General features: G+C 36.5%; 1 protein-coding gene across 1 annotated transcript in view; it reads right to left on the reverse strand.

Annotated features, from left to right (window-relative positions):
• Positions 1-262: 262 nt before the first annotated feature.
• Positions 263-13,991, reverse strand: part of SPIN1 (spindlin 1) — a 65,155-nt gene continuing 51,426 nt past the window's right edge. Inside the window, exons 4-6 of the mRNA XM_065878813.1 lie at positions 13,007-13,260; positions 7,856-8,089; positions 263-3,868 (exon numbers count right to left, since the gene is read on the reverse strand). Coding sequence (XP_065734885.1) covers positions 3,669-3,868; positions 7,856-8,089; positions 13,007-13,260 — 688 coding nt within the window. The 3' untranslated portion in view covers positions 263-3,668. The remainder of the gene's footprint in view (positions 3,869-7,855; positions 8,090-13,006; positions 13,261-13,991) is intronic.

Raw genomic sequence — 13,991 nt, forward strand, 5'->3', positions numbered from 1 at the left:
ATTTCTCATTAATTGCTAATCACAAACTTTCATATTTTGGACTATATAATATATTGGGGCTATTGATTATTGCTCCCTTTCTTTACAGGTACTATTAATTATCATTCAAATAAAAATTCTATTTCTTTCTGTTCCTATATATATCTGACATTTACATTTGGTGAAAAGAGGGAAAAAAGGTCTCTTAAAATCTTCAAGTAAAACTTCAAAAACTTTTTCAGAAGCACGTTTAACACATCACAGTTTGCTCATAAGCACAAAATTTACAGTCAAAAGTTGCACATAAAGGGTTTATTTTAAATGTTTTAAGGATAGGATAGAGTTACATCATAATTATAAAAATTACTTACAGAATGAACAGATTTATATTGTTTATACTTCTAAATGCAGAGAACAGGGAACTGTCTACACATTGTATAAAATAAAATTAAAATTAAAAATGAATTCAAGCTTGAAAGATGAGGTCATTTACCTAATATTAAAATGCGAACACGAAGACCTCTGAACTATACACATTCGTTCGAACTGCACTAATGATGGAAAATACAAAAAGCGCAGCATTTCCAAGGAACCACAGACATTTTGACCATAATTATTTTCTGTTACAATAATTCCTGTTTTGTCTTTGGAGAACTTTTTTTTTTTTTTTTTTAAGACAATCAGCTTCAAGAATGTCTTCAGGCACTACAATTTGTGACAATCAAAACAGCCTTCTAATGGGCCCACAGCGTTCAGAGATTCAAGCCCAATGCACTTCAGGGTTTGGCACGTAAAACAATAATAGAAATGAAATCTGGTTTAGAAGCAACTGTGATTGTTTTAAGAATGCACAGTCCCTTCAAATGCTGCATGACATACACAACTGGAAAATCACCTTCGGTTGGCACTACATTTGCTTCACCAGTGCATCTTTATCCTACAACCACTGAAACAGCACAGTTAAGCAAATATACAGAAACTGAAACCAAATAAAAACAAAGATAGAAAACAAAAAACCTAAATATATTTAACATGCAATTTTAGTTAGTTACATTGAACATTCTACTTAGAATAGAGCATGCAAAAAAGGATGGTCTGCTTTTAAGGTTTTCCTTTGAAGCTTTACATGGCAGCCAGACATCACGCACGCACACACACACGACACAATAATACTATAGCAGGTCAATGAGAAAGGCCAATACATTTTATACAGAGATTCATGTCTTGTGTTGTCACAAGTCCCATGATAATTTTGGAAATTAATGTTGTATTCCTAGAACAAGGAACCAACATTCCGATACCAGGAAAATGCAAGCAATGCATGCAGATCTGAAACATGAGCCTAGACGAAGCCTGAAATACTCGGCTGGGGAGCAGAGTTAGTCATGGCATCAGGAAGTGTGGTTTAAGCCACCAAAAGAAAAAAGAATGGGAAAAAAAAAAGGAAAAAACAACAAAAAAAAGACCCCTTCCCCTTCCTTCAACCCTAAAGGCAATAAATGGAATAATGATTAAAATAATGATGATAATAAATCACGTCACATTCATCTAGAGAGATCATGTGGTATTAAAAGTTGCTAAAGGTACTTGCAGAAAAACCACAATGCAAGTCATTAAGTAATGCCAGAAATGTTTCAACTCAACTGACCCAACCCTCAGGATACCTCCAAAGGACTTTGTTTTTCAGTCTGAAGTCACTGTGTCCTGTTCATGCAGTGCACGCTGGACAACACACTCTCTGGGCCACATGTGTCCACTTGGGCACAGGGAGCTGGGCTCAACCTTGAGATTCACATGCAGGAACTCTTACAAGAGCCTCCAGGAGAACAGATGACAGATCTGTAGCATGACACTTGTTTCAAGCACAGGAGGAACACCTAAGACCTGGGTACCCACTGCATGGAGAAGCTCACCCCTGGCTGCCCTCAGTGAGGCACTGGGCACGCTGGAGAGAACTGGGGTGCTGTATTTACATGGTGCGCGAGGTTACCACCCACCAGCACAACAAGGCACAGCCTTCCTGAAGGCAAAAATGGGCATCACACAAACCATGCAGAGCGCAGCCTTGAAACTACAGAATCTCTTAACATCAAGAACAGCCATGACAGACGTCACACAGACCTGGTGTTTGAGATTCATATGCATTTAAGCTTTCTGCCCAAATCAGAGGTAAGATTTTCAATCTCCACAAGATTGGTTTCACATATCATCTTTCTCCTAGCTTTCAAACTGCCAGGGATCATCAAAAACAAAGTGATAGACTGATGTTCTGCTGCTAAATGAACCACTTTTGCAGTTCTATTTTAGTTAAAACCACCTTGCAGGAAAGGATTCAATGGCTAAGGGCTGCTATCAGTCACACCCACAAGCCTGTGCAGGTGACTGACCCTGATGTGGTAGGATCCACCAAATGGCATGAATCCACATCAACAGCATACCATGAGTAAGAACATACAGCACCACAAGAGGTGTCAGGAATTTAAGCTGTTATTTGTCTAGACATTCTTTGAGGGGAAAAGTCTTCTGACCATAATCATATATCAGTAATAACAGTAATAAAAATAAAGGTATCCCAGAGAACTTGTTAAAAGGCAACAACGTCATTCTTAAACTTACATTTCTAATATAAAAGCACTACGTTCTTCCAGGAACTTACCAAATACACATAAACCGCTGGTACACTGTTGCCTTTTAAATCCATGTACTAAAATTCCAGATTACTAATTTGTACAAATAATGGACCAAATGCGCCATCCAAAATACACCTGCATTACACTATGTGGACCAAGTACCTGGGCTTTGCTTAAAAAGAAGTATTTATGATAAAAAATGTAAACAAATAATATACAAAGCTTAGAATTAAAGGCAGCCTTTTACCCAGATTTCTAACTGTTTTGTAAAATTGTAATGTGGGTCATTAAATGTTCACAGGTGATTCATATTTGAATTTACAGTTTAAAGCCTCCAGACTGAAATGGTGCTCTGAACCTGACTTTCAAAATAAGCTGAATGTCCCAATGTGCTTCCTGTGCCCAAATTTAATTTTAAATAAACAGCAGTAATACACTGAATACACTAAATACAAATGGCTTGGGTCAGCACTCCTGTTAAACTGGAGAAAATTATGTAACCCTCACTCCAATCCACAAAGAAAGGACTGCCCATGAAGTGTGTGTGTGTGTGTGTGTGTGTGTGTGTGTATGTGTGTGTGCGCGCGCGCATGCACACAGATCTATGTGTATGTATATATACATTATATATGTATACACACAGATATAGATAGATAGGTAGATACAGATACATATATATCTCAAAAAAAAGGCAATAACAAAAATACCAAACTATGCTTGCATTGTGGCAGCAGAATAACAGTGTTAAGCGTGAAGGGGAAAGTGGATAAGATCTACTACAGTTTTAAATGACTATGATACTAGCTTAACTTTTACCAGACTTGCCTGTAACTCCCTTCCAAACAGACAGACTTCTTTTAAGAGGAAGGAGTTCCTTACACAAAATGCTTTGTGTTCACATAAATCTGTACTATTCAGAACAAAACCAGTTCTGCTGGCAGAGATTGTGGGTTCGCAGGGACATTTAAGCTTTCATTAAACTGGAAAGCAATCAAGTCTTTATGTCTACAAATTATACATTTAATAGTTCCACAAATTTGGCAAAGTTCGTGATGACATCTAGGATGTTTTCACCAAATCGTAGACATAAATATGGAAATCATCATCAAACTTGATGAAATAGACAGACGGTTTGGCTTCTACTTGATGAATGACCATGCCAGTCCTTTTAGAGCCATCTTCTTTGGCATATTCCACTTGTTTGCCTACCAGGCTGTCCACAACTTCTCCTGGTTCCCTTTCTGCTGGAGGTGAATCATCTGTATTTAAAAGGGGGAAAAAAGAGAATTTAGAGTCAATTTTTAGATACACACCAACTCACATATCTATTTTAATAATTAAAAAAAATTTTTTTTAATATCCTGAATTCATCTTGATTTTCTAGACCAAGAGTCAGCAAACTTTTCCTTCAAAGGCCAGACAATACATATGTTAGGCCTGAAGCCATACGGTCTCTGTACCAACTACTCAGCTGTATTGTTGTCACATGAGAGCAGCCACAGATGATATATAAATGAATGGTGTGGTTGTGTGCCAACAAAACTTTATTTACAAAAACAGTGTGCTGATCCCCAAGAGCTAGACATGTAAATGATTTTGAAAATCATAACCAGAAATTCTTTTGGCTTATATTTAGTTATAGCTATAATGACCTAAATAGGGATGGACTAAAAGAAGGAAAGGGTCAAGAAAAAAACTAAATACAGTTGACCCCTGCACAACAGGGGTTTGAACTGCATGGGTCCACTTATACAGGGATCTTTTCCAATAGTAAATACACGATCTGCAGTTAGTTGAATCCACAGATGCAGAGGAACTGCAGATATAAAGGGCTGCCCATAAGTCATATGCAGATTTTCAACTGCACGGAGGATCAGTCTCCCCAACCCCCAAGCTGTTCAAGAATCAAATGTAATTATACAACTTCTTTCTTTTTTAAAAAAATTTTATTGAAGTATAGTTGATTTACAATGTTGTGTTCTATAGCTTCTTAAAAATAAGGCTGTTTTACTTTGAAATAATTTCAAAGCAGATAATACCTACTGGGATTACTGAGAATGTGCCTAAATGCCTAAGTATTCCTGTCTTATCCTGTGAATCCTTAAAGCTTTTTTTCCCTCAACTTCATTTCATCACACATGGTCCTCTTAACCCAGTTTCAAAATAAAAGAGATTTCCTGTGCTATAAAAATAGGTGCTAAGTGAACTCCATCCTCAGACCAATTACAACTGAATCTCAGAGGATGGCTGAGGCACCTGAACTTTTTGAGAAGCCCCCAAGAAAATCTGAGTGTTGGAAAACACTGCCCGCCCTATGACCTAGCAAGAACTCTGTAAATTCTAGGAATACACATAAAATGAGAACAAATCATCACTGTCAACAATAAAGAAACAAAGTACAAAAAAGGGGAGCCAGGGGAAGGAGCTAGGCAGTTACAATTCTATTTTAAGAAACGCCTAACAGGTCCTGAATAACTCAAGCTCTTATCCATGTAGTAACAGAGAGCCTTCAAGTACGACAACCAGGTATCCTGGTTTGCCCAAGACAGTTAGTGCTTATGCCTGTAGTCCTGACACAATGGTTAGCAGTGCACCTTTTTATTTTCACATGTATCCTGGTTTGGATCATATCATGTATCTGTATTAACAGTAGTTTGCCTCTTTGATTATAATAAATTCTCTCATTGAATGGCATAATCTGAAACCTGCTATTCTGATCTCACACAACACAAACAAACCACCTGAGCATAGTGTTATCAGTTCTTTAAAAAAAGGAAGTAAAGAGGAAATCTAAGCTGAACTCTTCTTCAACAGTGCTCTTCCATCAAGCACCAACGTCATACCACACCACACTTTTGTGGCACCTCATGTGTACAAAGAAATTACAAACACATGATCGCCATACGTTTTACAGTAACCATAAGTGAAGAAGCCAAGGACTCAGAGGCCACTGCAGAGCTCTTTGTATCAGAACATCACAACAGCAAGTAACAGCAAATAAACTTCCATATCACTCGAAAGAAAGGAGTGAGAGGATAAAGACGTGGTTGGTGCAGGCAATGATTTAATCTGCAAATGACCTCATACTTTCTATTATCAAGTCAACAGTACTTGCTTTGGACATTTCTCTACAAAAAAGTTTAAAACTTCATATAGGTTGGAGGAAATGTTTTTATGGTATGCTCTCAATTTAAATTCCTGCCTTTTTTACTTTCCATTACACATTTATAACAAATATACATGCACTTAAAAAAAAAAAAAAATCTAAGAAGGCAGAAGTCAGGGCCAGATGAGCACATGAGTAGATTCAATGAGTGGCTTGTTCACAGGAAGAACTTTAAAAAAAAAAAAAAAAAAAAAAAAAAAGGAACAGAGATGGTGTTACATTGCTAATATATCCAGTGTCTGTCAGTCGGCCATATCTGCCTAGGGCCAAGAATTCATGTGTTTGAGGAAAAGCTATTGAGTAGTTTAAAGAAAAAAAAAAAAAAGGCTTATGCAAAAGTGAAATTAAGAAAATAATTTTATTCACAATAGCATCAAAAAGAATAAAATACTTAGGACTATAAGAAGGGCAAAAAAGTATACTCAGAAAACTACAAAACGTTGATAGAAATGGAAAAAACTCAATAAATGAAAAAACATCCCATGCTCATGGGTCAATGGCTTAACTTAAGATGGCAATACGCCCCCGCCAAACTGATCTAGAGATTCAACACAATACCTAACAGAATCCCAGCTGACTTCTTTTGCAGAAATTGACAAGCTGATTCTAAAATTCATACAAAATTGCAAAGAACAGCCAAAACAATTCTGAAAAAGGAGGATTCACACTTCTTGATTTTAAAACTTATTATGAAGCAGTGTAATCAAGTGTGACACTGGCATAACTATAGACATATGGACAAATGGAATAGAACTCAAAGTCCAGAAATATCTCCATACCTCCATAGTCAAGTAATTTTTACCAAGGGTGCCAAAACCATTCAGTAGGAAAAAGAATAGTCTTTTGAAAAGTCTCTGAAAAGTGGTTTTCAGACAACTGGATTGCCACATGCAAAACAAAGAAGTTGGACATGACACATCATAAACAAATATTGACTCAAAATGTATCAAAGATCCAAGTAAGACCTACATGTAAGAGCTAAAACTGTAAGACTCTTAGAAGAAAACATAGGGGCAAATCTTCATAACCTTTGATTTGGCAAGGGTTTATTAGATATGACACCAAAAGCATGAGCAATAAAAGGAAAACTAGAAAAATAGGACTTCATCAAAATTAAAAACTTTTGTACTTCAAAGAATACTATCAAGAAACTGAAAAGACAACTCAGAGAATAAGAGAAAGTATCTGCAAGTCACATATCTGACAAGAGACTTATACCTATACTATTGACTGTTACGACTCAATAACAGAAAGACAATGCAATTGAAAAACAGGCAAAGGATGTGAATAGATATTTCTCCAACAAGACACAAAAATGGCCAATAACACACGAAAAGATACTTGACATCTTTAGTCATCAAAAAAAATGAAAACCAAACCCACAATGAGATACCATTTCACTACCACTAGGATGGCTAGAATCAAAAAGTCAAGTAACAAGTGTTGGTAAGGATGTGGAGAAATCAGAACCCTCACACACTGTTGGTGAGAATATAAAATGATGCAACCACTCTGAAAATCAGTCTGGCAGTTGCCTAAATGATTCAACCCAGAGTGATCACTATGCCTCATCAATTCCATTCCAAGGCATATACCCAAGAAAACTGAAAACAAATGTCCACTCAGAAACTTGTACATAATTCTTCATAATAACCAAAAAGAAGCAAAAAAATCCAAATATCCATCAACAGATGAATGAATAAACAAAATACAGTATATCCAATCGAGTTGTATTTGGTTATTAAAAGAAATGAAATACAGACACACGTTACAACATGGATGAGCCTTGAAAACATAAGCTGAGTGAAAGAAGCTAGTCACAAAGGACCCCACATTATATACACCATTCATATGAAAGTCCAAAGTCCAGAACAGGGAAAGTAAATTATTCTTGGCAAAAGGGTAAAAATTTCACAACCTATGCTTTGTGCATGACTAAAAGAATAACCACTTAACCCTAATAATTAAAATTTTTAAATGTATCTGCACAAGAGTTAATCAAATATCTTGCTCTAAAGATATTTGATTTATCAAATTATTTTTGAATTATCAAAAATAAAAGTTGTCAATCTATACTTACTAGAATCGGGCATAATGCGAAGGTCGCCTTCTTTATAATCATCTAAGAGCTGGTACATGTACAAGACAGGATCTTTTTCATAGGTGATGTAAAACCATGTGTTCATTATAGGGGCACGTGCTAAGACCATTCCCCTCCACTCGTCTTTAGAGCCATCCTCGGTCTCAAACATGTGCTCCACTGCTTTGCCAATCATTGTGTCGGCTAGGTGTGCATCACTGATTCGAGATGTTGCTGGGGACAAAAAAGCAAACAATAGTTTACGTGAAAGAATCTGCTTTTTTCTTTTTTTTCTGAATTCATCTGTTCTTGGTACTGTACCTAATTAAAACTTTTAGTTTATTCAAGGTATAAAGTGTTTTTTGTTATTGTTTAATAGATAATTATTTTAAATTATGAGATAGAATTAGACTTACAGAAGAGTTCCAAAAATAATATTGTTCCCATATTCCCTTTACCCACCTTGCCTTTTAAATATCTTATATAACCATTGACCATTTATGAAAACCAAGGTATTAACCTATTCAAGGCATAGGTTTTTACTCTTGCCCCTACAACCTATTTTTTACAGTCAGAGTGATATTTGTGGCCGTTATACCAGATTGTGTTGGTCATTTGCTTAAAACACTCCAGCACTTTCCTTTCATAATTTGAATAACGAACTGCTTCTCCAGATCCACAGCACATTGGCCATCATCCCCTGGTAGCCCTCTGCCCTCCTGCTCGTCACATACTGCTTGACTGCCTTACACCTCAGCAGCATGGGCATCTTTTCCTGGGATACCCTTGGGCTGACTATGGCCCCCACATCCTCGGGGGCTGGCTCTTCCTGAGCAGATGTCCTCCCAGAGGCTTTCCAGGACCACCCGGTGAAAATAGCCCCAACAATCAGTCACCTAACCGAGCTTGATTTCTTAAAGACATTTACCACTCTCTGCAGTTATCTTGTTTTACATGTTTGTTTCCTTGCTTTTAGACTGCACAGTGATGAAAGCAAAGGCCTTTCCCATCTTGTTTCCAATACTGTGATCACAGGGGTTCAACATTTGTTGTATAAATTAATTATTTCAGAGGAAAGCAGGTTGTTCTAGATGGCCTGTGTGATTAGGAACACAGGCCTCCCTACTGGTGTATCAATAGCTCTCTGCAGCCCTGCTCTACATTAAAGACATAGGTGAAAAATTACAAGTTTCATTTTCTTTTTTAATATTGGGAAAATTATGGAGGAACCTACTGATTTTAAGGTTTATCCATTCCTCACATTTTAGACAATTATCTTTAAAAAAAATTAGCACTTCTTACTCATGAGTCCTATTTTTGTCAAAGTTCAAAGGAACAAAGATTAGAATTTCTTGGTAAAGGTACTGCTATCCAATTTTATCAGGACACTGTAAACACATACGGTAGTTTTCTTTGTTTAAGTATGCAATAATTACCCAAAATAACATAGAATTCCCCACTGTGCATGACACTATAGCAAAATCCCACTAGTTTTCTTCATACCAGAAGTTATCAAACTTTCTCATCTTAGGACTTCTTTACATTCTTAAAAGTTTTTGCGCATTTGTTTATATGGATGATAAATATCAGTACCAACTATTTTAGAAATTATAAATGACATTATCTAAAAATATGTTAAAATACCTACAGAAACACATTTTTAATGAAAAATATTTTCTAACAAAAAATTAGTAAGAAATGTCTAGCTTTAAAAATGGACAGCTAGGGGCTTCCCTGGTGCCGCAGTGGTTGAGAGTCCGCCTGCCGATGCAGGGGACACGGGTGCGTGCCCCGGTCCGGGAAGATCCCACATGCCGCGGAGCGGCTGGGCCCGACAGCCATGGCCGCTGGGCCTGCGCATCCGGAGCCTGTGCTCCATAATGGGAGAGGCCACAGCAGTGAGAGGCCCGTGTACCACCAAAAAAAAAAAAAAAAAAAAGGACAGCTAGAATCTCGTATCTGTTTCAGCATTCAATCTGTTGTATGTACTTTTAGTTGGTGTATAAAATCACAAAGATATGCTGTTGAAAAAATATTTTATTAGTGTTCAGATAATTCTAGGTATTCTTCTATGATACCACATCAAAACTCAACAAGTGGTAGCTTTCCTTAAAGGTTAATTGCAATGTAGAATCTGAAATCATTATCAATAAACTTCTGTCACACTATTAAATTAAAATTCATTTGTCTCCAGAATACATAAAGAACGCCTACAACTCTACAACAAACAAAACAAAAAAATCAAGTGACCTGATCAAAAAAGTGGGCAAAGGACTTGAACAGACATTTCTGCAAAAATGACATACGAACAGGCAAAAAGCATATGAAAGATTCTTAACATCACTAATCATCAGAGAAATGCAAATCAAAACCAACAGAAAATAACAAATATTGGTGAGGATGCGGAGAAATTGGAACCCTCGGGCACTGTTGGTGGGACTGTAAAATGTTAACAAACACTATGGAAAATATTACGTATGTAGGCTCCTCAGATAATTAAACACAAAATTACCATATGATTCAGAATTCCTGGTTAAATACTCAAAAGAACTGAAAGAAGGGCTCAAAGAGATATTTGTATACCCATGTTCACAGCAGCAGTATTCACAATAGCCAAAAGGTAGAAGGAACCCAAGTGTCCAATCATGGATGAATGGGGGAGAAAATGTGGTATACACATGCAATGGAATATTATTCAGCCTTAGAAAGAAAGGAAATCCTATCACATGCTACAACATGGATGAATCTTGAGGACATTCTGCTAAGGGGAAGAATCTAGTCACAAAAAGACAAATACTACATGATTCTACTTATGATGTATCTAAAGTAATCAAATTCATAGAAACAGGATGGTGGGTGCCAGGGGCCAGTGGGAGGCAGAAAAGAGTAGCTGTTGTTTTAATGGGGAAAGAATTACAGACTTGCAAAATGAAAAATTTCTGGAAACCTATTCCATAACAATGTGAATATACTTAATGCCTCTGGAACTGTACACTTAAAAATAATTATGGTAGTAAATTTAATGTTTTGTGTTTTTACCACAACGTAAAAAATCTGTTGGTCTTTGAATGGATCTTTCACCAATATATGATTTGGTAACATCATGCATTGCTCATATAGAAAATATTGTATTCACTTAGTTATGCAGATCTTCCAAATAGTGGGAAACTCCAGTGTATAACTGTGAAAGGATGAGAGTGAAAAAGGCAAATTATATCTTAAGATTTTTATGAAAATTAATTTTGACCTAATAAGCCTCCTGAATGGGCCTCTGGAAACCTCAAGGGTCCTCAGACTACACTTTGGGAACTGGTACTCTGTGACATCACATGCTTTTGGGTTGACTGACTTACTTTTCTCTCCATCTTTAGCTTAAGGAAAACAAAACTGTAACTTTAATGTACTGCCTTAAGCAAATTAGGAAAGACCATTTTCTTCCTACATGGAACATAAATGAAGTCCAAATAATTTTTCAGACTAAAGTATCATAGGGAATACCATAGTTAACTATTAATTAAATTAGGCATGTAACATATTGCTGCTTTGCACACAGGCCTTTGGATTTCCTTTTTTAAATTGCTTTTCTGTTTACAAAAGCAATCCATATCTACTGTTGGAAACAGAGATGGCCCAGAACTAGAAAGAAAAACATTAAGAAACCCTTAAATCCCATCACCAGAGATACTCATATATCTTCGGATATTTTGGTTTAGTCAAATCACTTTTTTATCAAGATAAAAGGTTTCTTCTGTCCTATGATGACAACAGAGCTAACACAGGTCATGTGGCAGAATGCAGTAAATTTCAAGTAAGCTAGCAGCCTTGCCCTTGAAGGGGTCAGAAACTAAAATTCTGGGTCAGAAAAAGAATGTATGATAATTACTGAGCACAAATAATTGATACAAAGGTGTGGATAATACTTTTTAAGCCCTGAAGGGAAGATTCTTCAATGTTAATTTCTAATGTGGAAAATGGACTGATGTCAAGATGAGGAGAAAAGAGGATGTGCTTCACGAGGAAGAATGTGTTCGGCTGAACTTAGACTAAAATGCCAAAGATTTACTATTACATAATTAGTTACCTTTGGTTAAAAATACAAATTTAAAGAAAGATTTCTGTGAAAACTGAACTATATTTATACAGGATGAATAAAGACAGTGTTTGCTATCTAAAGCAAGGATTAAAAAAATAACTTGCTGCTCTGGCAAAGTTAACTTGATGAGGAAGCATGTGTTCCAGGAACACAATGGCAAAAACAAAGGGGGAAAGGGGGGGCTAGGTAAGCGCCTTCCCTTGACAATTTAATCCCAAATTTCTATCCTCCAAGTGCAGATCTGCTGAGGCTCTATTTGTAAATATATAGGCTTTTAAGGACAATTCCAAAAGCATAAACCAGATTCAAGCAATAGCAGCATCAGTGTAATAATAAGAAAACATTTCAAAGTAAATACTCTGAAGAAAGTAACAACTTGGGTGTATTCCGTTGATCTTAAAAATAAAATCATATTTTATTTTAATCTTAAAAATAAAACCAGTCATTATTATTTAACTGACACCTTATGCCTTAAGGAACCTAAGGTATCCAAAGCAAAACTGATTTGTATGACATTAAAAAAGCCATCATTTCCCACAAACCTTGTACAAACGAACCCCAAAAATGCTGTAATAGAGTTCACATGTTTTGGTTGCTTAAATTTTGGCTGAAGGTACAATTATCACTTATATAATAATACACAATGATAAAAATTCACTTCACATAAAGATCCTAAAATAAATACATGAAATTTTTCTGAGCTATTATAATCTGATGAAATGAGCACACTGAATATTTGAGCTAATGAGAAATACTCTTACTCACCAGAGTCCAGATAAACTGAGCAAAATGTGGGAAATAATCATATTAGAAATTATTAGACTGTCGACTTCTTGGGGAACAATTTTATACGTCTTTATATCCTTCACAGTTCCTTGAACTTTGGTTTTAGAACATTTGCTGAGCAGTTTTTGTGGTTTTAGGTGACTGATTTAAATGTGTATCAGAAGTACTTATGCTCCAATTAAAAAAATACCAGTAATGCTAATAATCAAAAAGCATCCATTTCAATAATCATTTTTAAAGCATATAACGCACAAACAGTAAAGAGAACTTACCAACTCTATCAGGGAGGACTTCAAGCGCAGAAACTCTTTCATCTTTATTAAGTTCTAGTCCATAAACACAGTCAAATCCATCGTATTTTATAAGATACAAAGAAGGATTTACAGGCACCTGGTCCAGAACGGTTCCTTTCCACTGGGTGATGGGGCCATTCCCCTCTTTCCACCCATGCTGAATCCTGCAGCCTACGATGTTCCGCCGGGGCTGGGAAACAGGTTTGCTCGGCCCCACACTGCTCCGATGTTTTCTGTATTCACACATATACACACGTAAGGTATCATCTCAAAAGTATGCACTCCTACCAACACAACTACTGCTAGCTAGCATGCTCCCATCACAGATGCTCCGGGTCCTATGCTAGCTAATGTTGCCACACTCGGGGTTCAGGTGGCTACAGGCAGCCATCTCCCAGTCCCACAGCCGTGCAGTGGTGGCTCACAGGTGGGGCCTGTCTCTAGCAATAGAAGCTTCTTGTGCACCCTAACTCAGGACACGCAGAAAAACACAACTAGTCAATAGCAACTTAGCCTTAAAATTAAGTATCAGTTTTTCAGCTTTCTGAGTTTCCTTTAATTCAATCAACTCACAATTATCCAAATTAATCAAAGAAAGACAAGGGCTGACTACATGAAATAACCGCACATGCATATGGCTTTATAAAATAGAAATCCATTTCTCGTTAAAAAGAAACTCAATTTCACCCATTCTAATGCCCACATAATTTTGTCCCCACTGGCTTAAACAATAAGAATAAACTAGACATTTAACTTTTTCTTAAACTGGAGTTCAGGCTGGCTTCTATCCATGCATTTATACTATCATTACTTCTCTAGAAAACATAACCTTCAACACTTAAATTTGTAACAAATACTTAATGTAGTATTAAAAATTATTGAAGTAACACCAAACTACATTCTTTCTCAATTACAAACAATCGAAAAATCTACATACAATGTTTACAAGTAATACACCTGGCTC

Source organism: Phocoena phocoena, chromosome 6, assembly GCF_963924675.1.
Source record: "Phocoena phocoena chromosome 6, mPhoPho1.1, whole genome shotgun sequence".
NCBI classification, from domain to species: Eukaryota; Metazoa; Chordata; class Mammalia; order Artiodactyla; family Phocoenidae; genus Phocoena; species Phocoena phocoena.